General features: G+C 37.6%; 1 protein-coding gene across 1 annotated transcript in view; it reads left to right on the top strand.

Annotated features, from left to right (window-relative positions):
- Window positions 1-462: 462 nt before the first annotated feature.
- LOC113973512 (macrophage mannose receptor 1-like) overlaps window positions 463-12,463 on the top strand; it is a 30,547-nt gene continuing 18,546 nt past the window's right edge. The window contains exons 1-11 of the mRNA XM_027695688.1: window positions 463-630; window positions 1,854-2,027; window positions 2,418-2,579; window positions 3,495-3,608; window positions 4,677-4,823; window positions 6,035-6,217; window positions 7,111-7,265; window positions 8,436-8,549; window positions 9,420-9,535; window positions 10,429-10,577; window positions 11,413-11,606. Coding sequence (XP_027551489.1) covers window positions 543-630; window positions 1,854-2,027; window positions 2,418-2,579; window positions 3,495-3,608; window positions 4,677-4,823; window positions 6,035-6,217; window positions 7,111-7,265; window positions 8,436-8,549; window positions 9,420-9,535; window positions 10,429-10,577; window positions 11,413-11,606 — 1,596 coding nt within the window. The 5' untranslated portion in view covers window positions 463-542. The remainder of the gene's footprint in view (window positions 631-1,853; window positions 2,028-2,417; window positions 2,580-3,494; window positions 3,609-4,676; window positions 4,824-6,034; window positions 6,218-7,110; window positions 7,266-8,435; window positions 8,550-9,419; window positions 9,536-10,428; window positions 10,578-11,412; window positions 11,607-12,463) is intronic.

Below are 12,463 nucleotides of genomic sequence, written 5' to 3'. Positions count from 1 at the left end.
GCAAATATAGCCTCAAAGTGAGCAAGAACTCATAAAGCACTAAATACTGCAGATCCTGTAAAATTTGCTCTTTATTCTAGATACGTAGAGCTGTGACATTGTAGCAACATACTGTATCACCAGGGTTTTGTCTCCCTTTGTTTCTGAGATTTAAGGGTTAAATGAGAGACTGGGGTTTTTAATCAATGATATTTTACTGCAGGTTTCTTGTCACCAATTCTCAAGTTGCTTTTCCAGGTCTGTCCTGTGTAGCACCTCAACAACCGACCCGCATATAATACTAGCAATGTCACGGAAGAAGACAAATGTCACCACCTCCAGTTACAAGGACGGAAACTTCAGTTTTGGAAGGGACTCTCTCTTCAAAAAGAACAGTGTTTACAATGTGCCCTACAGTTATTTCAAAATACCATGTGACAGGACATTTCCTTATTTAGCGTACAGAACTTTATCCATCAACCCTTTGGCACAGAGAAGGACCCGTTTCTATCCTCACTGAGAAGGATTTTTATTTATTGACAATCTTATAGTCCAACTTTCAGATGAATGAGAAGCAAGCTATCTTTGTAATGAGTTTCTCCAGGTTTCTAGTTTTTCTTTCCCTCATGCATGGTTCATTACAGTCATCAGGTAAGTTTCCTGTTGTTTTTGTGCTAAACTAGATATGAAAATGTTTTTTATTGGGAAACTTGGCAGTTTTAATGCATGTATTTTTTAATGCATGGATGTTTATAATATTTTGTACTTGTTATAAGATTTGATACATGATCTAAATAGTATATTGGATATTATCCTGGCAGTTCTTGATTCACAGAATAAGAGGGGAGGAGTAGGGATGTTGGGGAAAATGGAGGTAATAATAGCAGGATCTTTAAAGTGGAATTTCTTTCTGTAGAAAGATTCAATCAGATGGCACTGTGTGGGATGGCAAGGAGAGATGAGGAAGCAGAGAGCTTTTTCTGTTTACCCTCTCATCTCGCCCATGGTGCAGCAAACAATCAAGGGGTTTTAGAGTCATGTTTTCATGATAGCTGTGCCAGTTTTTCTTTCTGCCCCATGACATGAGGTATGAGAAGGAAGATCTGGCTCCTCCCCTCTACTCTGACCAAATTAGAAGAATAGCTCTAGTCTGAAGATGTATAACACTCTTTGGGTATAGCTATAGAGAGACATGGTAAAGTGCTAATGTATGTAGAACTGAGTGAAGGAATGAGTTTTTGTGAATTTGAGACTGAGAGTCTATATCAGAAATTTCAGGATAAAAGAACAATCCCATAATACTGTGATAGTTTAAAAATATGAAGCACTGTTAACCTTAAAGAATCTGAGTTCAGGGTGAATATGCAAGGCCTCTCGAGTGCAGAAATGTTACAACTGAAACCTAAAACTTTAACTGTGTAAATATGCTCATGACTACCTGATCTGTGTTCTCTCTGATCAGCTATCCTTTTTCTTTAAACAGTTAATGAATAGATGTGGTAATAGATTGAGCCATGTAGAAAACAGTAATGCAGTGCACTCATTGTCTCAGTTCTACTTGAAGTTTTTCTGTCTTCAGGAACAACAACATATCCGTAATTTACACAGAATTTGACTTGCCTACAAGGTGTATATATCAAGCTCTAAACACAGTATTTAAACACCTGATTTTACTAATAGATTTTATTTATAATCTCTAGCTACATCAGGGAGGAAATTATAATAAAAATTAATTAAAAAAAGATTGTGTGACCTCTCAGTTTAGATAGACAGATATACTGATAGATAGATCCATTACCAGGAAGTCAGATTTATGATTTTATTATTATTTTCATAGCCCTATTATTATTTTCTTAACCTTTTCTTCCCACTAGATATGTTTACATTAAAAGGAAATGCCAATGGAAAGCCCTGTGTATTCCCTTTCAAATACAAAGGCAAACAGTACAATGAGTGCACAGATGCTGGTAGGACAGATGGCTGGCTATGGTGTGCAACAACTCCAGATTTTGATGCTGATAAACTTTATGGATTTTGCCCACTAATAAGTAAGTCCTGCATACCATGTCAGAGTAGCCTATGGTTCATCTACACACTTAAGTTCCTCCTATGACTTCACCCTGGAATCTCATTTTTCCAATCAACAGATACATCTGGTTTACTTAGTTTTGCATTTTAAGTATGAAAAAATTCATAAACAAATCTTGGAAAACAATTCACTCCTGTATAAAAACCTAGAAATTTAAAATAATGTTTTAAATTTCAAAAGCATTACACATTTTTAAAAATTGATGCCTAGACTCATTTCATTTTTTTCTGATGCTTACAGTTAACAGTGTGCATCTTTAGATATTTTGCATCATTACACACTTCATTTTCTTTCAGTTGGTGCAATGTGAATCTACTAGAATAGTGCTCTGTGTCACTTCTTCTTCCAGATGACACAGAAAGATTTTGGATGGAAGATGTTTCAACTGGCATTCACTATCAGATAAATTCAGAATCAGCTCTAACATGGCATCAGGCAAGGAAAAGCTGTCAGCAGCAAAATGCAGAACTACTAAGCATCACAGAGATTCAGAAGCAAGCATATATAAGAGGTAAAAAGATAGAGAACAAGACCTTAAAATGCTGTGATAAAGTTGACTACTTGGTCATCTGTCTCAGCAAAGAAGACGGGGTGTCAGGGGTGCTTCAGCAGCCACCAAAAGGGCGATGGTCTGAACTGCTCTTCCACCAGGTGGTTTTTTTTTATGAAAGGTTGGTCACAAACCTCTGTGGGGGGAAGAGGCCCCATCCCAGCTTTGTGCTCCAGATGGGAACTCCTGCACCTTCTGCAGTCTGTCCCAGGGGAGGGTTTCCTCTGCTCACCTCTGTGCAAGGGCACTCATTCCTCAGCAGGGCTATGGTCTGGTCCTCAAATTACCTTTTTCTTCTGTGTTTCAAGGATTATTAATCTTTTCAGAAGATCATATGATGATAGTTAGATTGGTCCTAGTATGGGTACATTTCCATCCTTAAATTCCAAATAATTTCAGTGGATTTCAGATACAGGTATCACGATATCCATTTGGTTATAAATAGTGTAAAGGAGGCTTTGAAACCACTCACATAGAAAAAAGTCTGGAAGTAATGGATTGACACACTGTCGTTGTCTTTTATTCCATGAATATAGTACAATTTAGTACAATTCCCTGATGAAAATCAGGTGTTTTCAGCATCTCTTATGTTGTAATGAAACCAAGTGAAAGAAATAAACTCTTATTTAAGTAGTGAAAAAAGATGTTAATTTGCCCTTTTAACTACTGAGACCTTCACTAAATCAATACAGATTCATTTACATATTTTACTTTTTGTAATCTGTGCATTTCAGTAATGTAGAAAGTGCTGGTTTGGGGCTGGTTTCAACTAAGACATATGAATTTCTTACATTTGACTTAACTTCTTTTAGATGAACTTGCTAAGAATGAGAATAGGGAGATAAAACTGAGGCATTTTTTTTTCTTCTAATTTAGAGCTAACTAAAAAATTTGGGTTTGCATTCTGGATTGGATTGAACATTTTGGATTTTGACAGTGGATGGCAATGGGCCGGAGGCAGCCCTTTCAGATATTTAAACTGGGCTCCAGGTAAGACCTGTGCCTATTTTGTAATCTTTGAATGGATTCTGATAAGACACTAAAAACTGCCTTAGCTACCTTTATTTCAGGAAAGCCCATTCTGATTTAGAACAGCTATTTTAAGAATTGCACTTTCAAATTCAAAGTTCACAGTGGTCATCAGCTATAGCATATTATTCTATTTCCTAATCTAAACAGACAGCTTGTTTTGAAAGCAGAGTATCCTTTAGAGTGATATACAACCCTACACATCAAAGATCAGAATTTTCCATAACATGTTGCCCAAGAGTATGCATGTAAATCGAATCTTCCAAAGGTAGCAAAATATTTAGAAAATAAGGACACTACATTGTCCAGAATGATTCTTGATGTTGTTGAGAGGCTTATGGAGCCAGCTCATAATTCCTCAACAGTGCATGCAAAATTGCACTGGGCCACCTTGAGGAAGGGAGACAGAATGGGTTTGTGGTGCTCCTCATAGCTAGGGAGTTCTCTTTGCTTGTTGGTTTTTTTTGTTCTGTGTTTCCTTTATGCCATGAGTATTCCAAGCCATCTCTTAGTCTGGAAAAGTTACGATGTAGTAAAGAAATAATTAAACTCTCCTGTAAGTTTTCAAATATTCTGTATCAGTAAAATTACAGAGGTTTGTACACACTGCAACAGAAGTGAGAAAAACTATTACATAGGAACTTAGAACTGTGAAATTCTTGAGATATACTAAAAGGACAATATAACTTAAAACTTAATATTTCTAAAGTTTGGAAGTTTTTGACATAGGCTAAAGGTCTAGTTTCAGCTCTTCTTCCTGTGAGCACGAGGATGTCGGGAAAAGAATTAGAAATTTCCCAGTGCTATCCTGACAAAAAGTCAATGTAGGGTCAATATTTCACTCTCAATGCATAGACTAAAAATACCATCCTATAAATTACGAGGTAGTTACCCTATAGGGAAGGGCTTCATCATAATAATGATTCAAGGTTTCAGGAAAAGCTGATGTTTCTACTGGTAATATGATGTTTCTGTTAATTTTTTAATTTTTTTTTTGCTGTGAGATTCTATTTTCTCTCTTACTCAAAGGAAGTCCTTTCCTACTCCCTGGGAAAATCTGTGGAGTGCTGAACCCCAGAAAGAATGCTAAATGGGAAAACCAAGCGTGCAACCAGAGACTAGGCTACATTTGTGAAAAGGTTGTCTTCAGTTCAAAGCCTGACATTATATCCAAAGGTAGGTTAGTAAAAAAAAAAGAAAGGATTTTCTCTGACTCCTGGACAGAGCAACTTGTAAAGATCAGCCAATGGTAAAAGGTATGCAACATTATTTTTCGACCAAGACGTTAGAAACCTTTAGAAAATACAATTATACATGACATACAGACTTTTATATACTGCCTTTGTCCTCCCTTTGTGTATTAAACATTCATAGGAGAATGTTATTGTTTTGTTCCATCACTCCATCACTCATTCTTGCAAGAGAGCTGGAAGCTGCTCTGTCATGGTAACCAATGCCAAAAGGCAAATTTGCATAAATACAGTAGAAGTGTTATTCTCATTTGCTCCAATTAAGTAATTGCAGTTACTCATATATTCATAAGAAAAAAGATTTCTCATCTGACGTCAACAGTATGCAATGCATTGGGTTCATACAAGCAGAGCAGGAGCAGCAACAACATTGACATAGACCTTGTTACATTCATGGGCCACCCCAACACAACGACATGGTAATGAACATGTCCCATGCAGGAGGGATCTACTGGAAACTGTTGTCTGGGAATGTTATTAAAGCTACTTTTAAAGAACAAGTTATATCAAAGAAAGTAGAGAAATAATTTCAGAAAATCTTTATTGCAATATTAACCTTAAAAAGAAATGCAGGATTCTGTTTTTGAAGTAAGCTTAAGGTAAGTTTTTAGGAATCTAAGTAATAAAAAAGCCACTAATATGCAAAGTACCAGATCTCCGCTTATTTGTAAGGTTTAGTGACCTGCAGTTATCAAAGAATTACTTCATGCTCTTCCATATCTGACAAATACGTGTGTTTGCAAGAAACCATTGAGCAGCAGACAGAGCCCAATGTCAGCCACCACAGGCAGCACAGAAACCACGACCCACTGACCAAATGTCTCCGAGGGACTAAGAGGGGAGATGCTGATGTCTGCCTTGGTCTCTCTTTCTTCCCAGAGCATTATTTCAAATTGCATTGCCCACATAATGTGAGCATTTTTCGATGGTTCTGTGTTTAAAGAGACATCATTCTATTTGCATATTTAGCATACTGTGCCTTAATGATATTTGGTTTCCATTTGAATATATTTTGCATTACCAACTACAGCTTTATATTTATTCATATAGTCTCAATTTTGTAAAGAGTACTCGAGAGACCTCTTCCTAGTGTTTTCTATTTTTCTCTTGTTCTGAAAAATTGTTCTTGGATTTTAGGGGAATTGAGGCCTGTTAAATGCACAGACGGTTGGTGGCCATATGCAGGTCACTGCTACAGCATTCACCGGCACCCCAAAACATGGAAAGATGCTCTGACTTCATGTAAGAAGCAAGATGGAGATTTGGCAAGTGTCCACAACATTGCTGAATACAGCTTTCTAGTGTCACAGCTTGGTTACAGTGAGTATATTTGTAGGCCCGTACTGGGATTGCCCCATCTCTAACATAAAAGCAGAACTTCACATTAAATATAAATGCTTCCTCTGAAATACCATAAGTGGAAGACTGAATCTAACTGATTGTGCTCATTTATGTTGTTGCTATTGCATAAACGTAGAGGCATATTTATGTTTATCAAGAAATAATCTACATTGTAAAACATTATAAAGGAGGAGAAGAAAACAAAAAAAAAGGTATTCCTCCCAGAGACCCATGAAGATCTCTAAAGATTGCATTTTTGGCATCTATATTTTATGTTCAATGGCTTCAGAACTGAGCTCCAAACCTAGAGGATAAACTTCTTGCTGAGATTAAAACCTCTTTCTGAGGCTAACCTCTTGCTATATATCCTTCTAAGAAAACAATATCTTTTCACTTCTGATATTCCTTGGGTCTCCAGTAACCAGTCCTGACACTTGCTGCATATGCTGGTCTTGGTGAACACACCTGATAGGCCAATACAATCCTCCAATGCTTCCTTAATAAGGAGATGTACTGACAGGTGTCTTCATGGCTTGGACTTAGTGTGATCTCATGAGAGGTGGGACTCTTACAGCCACTCACTGTCTCCATGCTCAAGACAATTTTGTTCTGAATCACAGAAAGTTTGCAAAAATCTTCTGCCAGCTGTAAAGAACCTTATGTTTATTAAACTCAGCATTTCTGAATGACATCTGATGCCGTTTCACAAGACATCTTATACAGACCTCAAAGGGAAACAGCATTTTTATTAAAGCACAAAGACTACCTGTTGTGTACCACATCCCAAATTTATCAGTCCCTGTTTGTTCAGCATATGAAAACATTCACTGCACAGTGGATGGTAAGCAAACCTATTTCTTGTCATGCTTCAGAGCCAACAGAAGAGCTATGGCTGGGTCTGAATGACCTGAAGACTCACTTCTATTTCAAGTGGAGTGATGGGACTCCTGTGACGTTCACCAAATGGCAACGCAGGCATCCCACCTACAGGAATGGTCTGGAGGACTGCGTTGTTATGAAGGGGCAGGTATATGCATGCACTCATTTTTTAGTAATGTAAGTTAATAACTATATCAGCCTGAAATCACTTACATGATATGCTTATGTATGTATAATTCTTTATCTTAACTTTAAACAGTTTTCCTCCAAAATTTGGCATTAACCAGAAGAGAAGTTCAGAGGTCAAGAGAGATCAGAAAGAGAGAGGCAGCATCTTCCTAGTGCTGTCTTCTGAAATTCCTTATCTGGTGGAAAGTTGGATCCAGAAATTTTATGCTAGATTCTTTCCCTTGGTTGCAGCAAAAAAAAATTTAAAGCTCTGGGAGAGGAATGGGGATGAACTAGTTAATACCTTATGTGAGTACCTTATATGCTATTTGCATGATTCATGTTCCAATCCAATAGACCATTATGTCCCTCAATGTCACATCACTGAGGCGTTGTATTGAAGCATGGAGACCTGGCACTAGGGCATGTTTCTTCAGCTGTCACCTCACCTCCCCAGCTGTCAAATAACTAATGTAAAATTCTATAGTATTTCTGACTGCTTGACTCAGAAACTTTATTTTCTTGCAAAACATGATTGCTTGATATATCTACACGCACGTGCGTGCACACAAAAAAGTGTAATGAATTTTGAAAATGCTAGTGTGAAAGACATGCTATTATTGAAAGAACCATTATATCGCAGAATAATGCTAATGTTTGCCAGGATTAGGTATCAATAGAATTGATCCTAAACCAGATTTCATGCAGGGAAAAAGCTCCTATTTCAATTTTATTTTTTACATAATCTATTTTTTTTAAAGTCATCAGTCATATTCAGAGTCTTTGATGGATAAAATAGATTTACTGCAACCCTATCAGATGTGCATAATTTTAGTTTAACTAATCTTTTTTCTAGAAGTGTAGTGAAATAATCCTACTTTAAAAGCAGATCCCTTACCCCCAGATGAGATGGATCTTTACAAACCCTCTCATTAAATCGTTATGATAGGAAGAAATGCTTAGATTTAACAATGTTATTTATTTCCTTCTTTCACCTGAAAACAGCATTAAAAGGATTTTAAATCAATGCTGACAGATGTGGGGTTTTTTAAATAACTCTCCAATCAGCCTTGTGAAGAAAGAGGAAAAACACTAGTTATGTTTATGAATGCCCTGTTTTTACATTTGTTTCTTCTCTCTACTATTCTAGGATGGATACTGGGCAACTGATGTTTGTGATAAGCAACTTGGTTACATCTGTAAAAAGAAGCCTTCATCACAATCCTTAGAAAAAGAGACAATTGAGGACCCAGGCTGCCAGAAAGTAAATGCTGTCTCATAAATAATAATGTTTGGAAAAATGTGCAGAAGTTAATTTATAGGTTCTTGTTTCTTTTTGATACCGTGTTTGTATCTTCTAGAAAATCTACTCTTGAGGAAACCTAATCTTTTCCTGCTAGCAACTTACTAATATATGTGCATTTTTCATTTTTGTTCTGAAAATTCTCAAGAAAGATTCATTTAGATGTACATGAATACTGCCTTTTCCTCCATTTCCAGATAAGTCACCCTGTGATTCAGAAAACCATTGTATCTGTTTTGGTCAGCACAGTTCTCTCTAAGAGCAGGAAGAAATAGGAGTGTTTTACTGATATTCCTCCTTTCCACCCTCCCTACAAACAAGCACTGTCTGGATTCCTCGTGGCTCAGAAAATCTCACCCTTTGCACTTGGAGATTGCAGGGGCGGCTTTGGGAGGCTGTGCTTGTATGTGAATTCATTTCCATATTGCGATAATTTTGTATCTCATTATATCTGATCCTGCAGCTCTGGAAAGCTGGAGCTGCAAGTCACCCTGAATGAATCATGGGCTCCTCACAGACTCAGTTTGTGTAATCCTATCCTTAGAAAACACTGCAAAGCAATAGCAAATATCACAGTTACAATTTTCTTTGAAAATTCTTGTACACATAAAAGAGATGAAAACTAAGATCTTAATGTCATCACTTAAACAAAAAAAAGCCTCCTGTAGAAGTGAACAGTACCAAAAATAGCTTTTATTTATTAACAGATTGGCCTAGTCTCGTCTTGGTTTTAAGCTCAGCTGCGTTGAATATTTATACACAGAAGAGTAGAACAACTTCTACATTGAAGTCTCTTTCCATTGCACATTAAAAATCTTATGTTTGTCACAGGGTTGGAAAAGATACGGTTTTCACTGTTACTTGGTGGGTTCTGCACTTTTGACGTTCTCAGAAGCAAATAAGACATGTGAACAGAGCAAAGCTTATCTAGCTACAGTGGAAAGCAGGTGGGAAAATAATTTTTATAAAAAAATCAGTGCTTTTAATGGAAAAACTTGCAAAATGTGTCCATTTTTTGAATCCTTTAAAGAGTTTTATCAGCACTTCTCAAAAAAATTTATAGTAGTAAGCCAAATAAAGATCATCCATACAGGAAAAAAACCCTAACCAAACTCCCCAATGTTTTAGGGCTTTCTACTTTATTATAGCAGTTTTCAAATTTGAGGAGGTTCTTGAGTTAAAGAGCTTTCTGTTATCATTCAATTAATAATTAAAGCAACTTATGGTTTTGGGGGGGGGTGATGGTTTTGGAGGTGGTTTTTTTGGTTTTGTTTTTTTCTGTTTTCTGTTTTTTTTTATCTACTTGTTGACAGGTGTTCTGGCATTATGAAAGGAAAGCTTTAAAAAAATATTGTCCTAAACTACATTCTAAGCCAAATTCTGAGCAAATGTGGGAAATCTTGCCCAGGACCTGCCTCCTCCTGCAGCCAGAATGTATAATCTCTAACCTACCCACATCTCAGCCAGGCTTTGCAAGCTTCATGGCCTCTGAGGAACATGATTGCCATCAGAGGTCATGGCTAGCAAAGCTGATAGCTTGGTCCTGTCTTGGTGGTCTGTTTGAGGCACCTCAAAGATTTGGCAAGACAATGAAAATAGTAGAATACAACTAGAAGCCCATATAAGCAGTGATTTGTGATCTTTCAGATGCCTTTAGCTGAAAAGAGAAAGTTGTCCCTTATGAAATTCTTTCAACTGCAGTTTAAAGCCTTCTGAGGTTTTGCCTGAACTTCACTGAGGAGCTGTTGCTTTGGGATCACATTAGCATAACTCTGTTTTTATCACTTAGATCAATATTGCAAGGTAACAGGCTGTGAATTAACCCTGTTTTCCGCTGCAGAAATGAGCAAACCTTTCTGGTTAGTCTGGTGGGGCTGAGATCTGAAAAGTATTTGTGGGTTGGTCTCTCTGACACAGAAGAACGAGGGAGTTTCAGGTGGACCAATGGTGAAACTCCTCACTTCACTCACTGGAACACAGCAATGCCAGGTAAATTCTGCATGGACTCAAACCTTGTGACAGGAGTGCAGCTGCAACTCACATGGGTTTCTACTTTCAATCCCCTGGAGTTAGAAATTAGAGTGGGCACTATGTTTTCTGCCTGTAGCTGTCAGTGGCTCACACCTGTGTTTGACATCAGTGCAACAAGCACTGTTACAGCTGCATGTCAGGTGTCGGTGTAAGTCAAAGTTGTACAGAAACAGATTTTTAATAGGTTAGACTGAAGGCAATACTGTGCAGGAGTTAACAAGGTCAATGGTCTCATTTTTTTCAACTTTTTTCAACACCAGTTAATAACAACTCATCAGATTTAGAAGAAATATTCTGGGCAGTTTTTTGACCCACGGGGTGCATATGTGATAAATGAGCAGCAGATATCCAGCTGTTTTGCATTTCAGTGATACAGATTACCATCCATGTGGGAGCTCTTGGCTTCACACCAGCTAGTTATGCCTTAAAACAAACCTGTTGTACTTGGTATCAGTCTTGAAATTGAATTACGAGGATAGTACTGCAGAGTAGTTGTCAGATCATCTATTACATATGTAAATATAATCAAGAGCCATTTGCCCTGTGATTTCCCTGCTGTGGCAAGATAAGGAATATTTGTTTTCTAAAGCTACAAATCTCTGATTTTGGCAAAGCTGTGTCTGTGAGATTCATTGGCCCATATCTGGCCTCTGGCAGGAGGTATAAGAATAGTTTTATATCCAGGATATTTTTTTAATCTGCATAATCTGCATCTTTGAATAAAAGCATAGGTCTCATTCCTTAGAAAGCTATTAAGGCTTGGTTTTACTAATTTTGTTTCCACATAACAAAGGAAAGGAGCAAGGGTGTGTTGCCATGGGAACTGAAGCTGGATTATGGGATGTTGTTAGCTGTGAGAAGACATCAAATTATCTTTGCAAACAGTGGGCAGTGGGAGTGCCACCTACTGCTCCTCCAGGACAGGTCCCTGTGGCCACCTGTGCCGAAGGTTGGGATGGATCCTCCCAGGCAGACTCGTGCTTCAGAGTAAGTGTGTCTCCCTGCACTGCAAGCCTGAGCACAGGTTACTGTGATACTGGGGCATTTTTTGGGAATGATCTTCTCTTTGGTATTCAAAGACAGAAAATAAAGAGAAAAAAACCATCAAATATAACAAAAGTCAACAACAGAAAACAATGAACACAGAATGCTAGAAATATGCTTTCTTTTATCTAAATGCCAGATGAGAACCTCACCTAATTTATTTGCTTCCAGGAGTTTCAAACTTCAGGAAAAACATAGTATTGCATCTCAAGAACTGGCAGTGTCACTTGCAAAAGACAGTGTTTCTAAGAAAAAAACATGCCCCTCTGCCAACCTTTTCTCACACAGCATGCAATACTCTTAGTGACACTTTCAGATCCAGGTTTAGGTGGTGACTCTTCAGCAAGTAAAGCTTTTGAGCATTCTCTTGATTAAACTTAAAATGCCTTTACAAAGAAAAAAAACAGAGAAAGAAAGGGCAAAATAGATCAAGTAAAAGTAAATATGCAGCACTGCTCTTCCAGTTCTTTATATAAGTATCCCCTGACTTTCTTGAGACTCTCTGCCTGTTGGGAGGCCAGAGTTGATTTTAGTTCTGTACTTACAAGGGTCTCAGCCTCTATGTCACGCCTAATTATCATTATATTGGTTCTGCCAGTTACCAAATTGTTGATTATCCTTTCCATAAAATGTCAAGCATTTAGTTCTGTAAGCATATCCTTAGTTCAAGAATGCATGTACTTCATGGCAAAAAGTGCAGCTATTTGTGTGCTTGCACCACCATGCAAAAACCTCTCCGTCAGCCACAGTCTACACTCTGCCAAATACCTTTCTCCATCCATGCTATCTTTTCTATTCCA

Source organism: Neopelma chrysocephalum, unplaced genomic scaffold, assembly GCF_003984885.1.
Source record: "Neopelma chrysocephalum unplaced genomic scaffold, ASM398488v2 Primary Assembly neopelma1_102, whole genome shotgun sequence".
Lineage (NCBI taxonomy): Eukaryota > Metazoa > Chordata > Aves > Passeriformes > Pipridae > Neopelma > Neopelma chrysocephalum.
The sequence above is the reverse complement of the archived record's forward strand: the minus strand, read 5'-3'. Positions and strand labels throughout refer to the sequence as shown.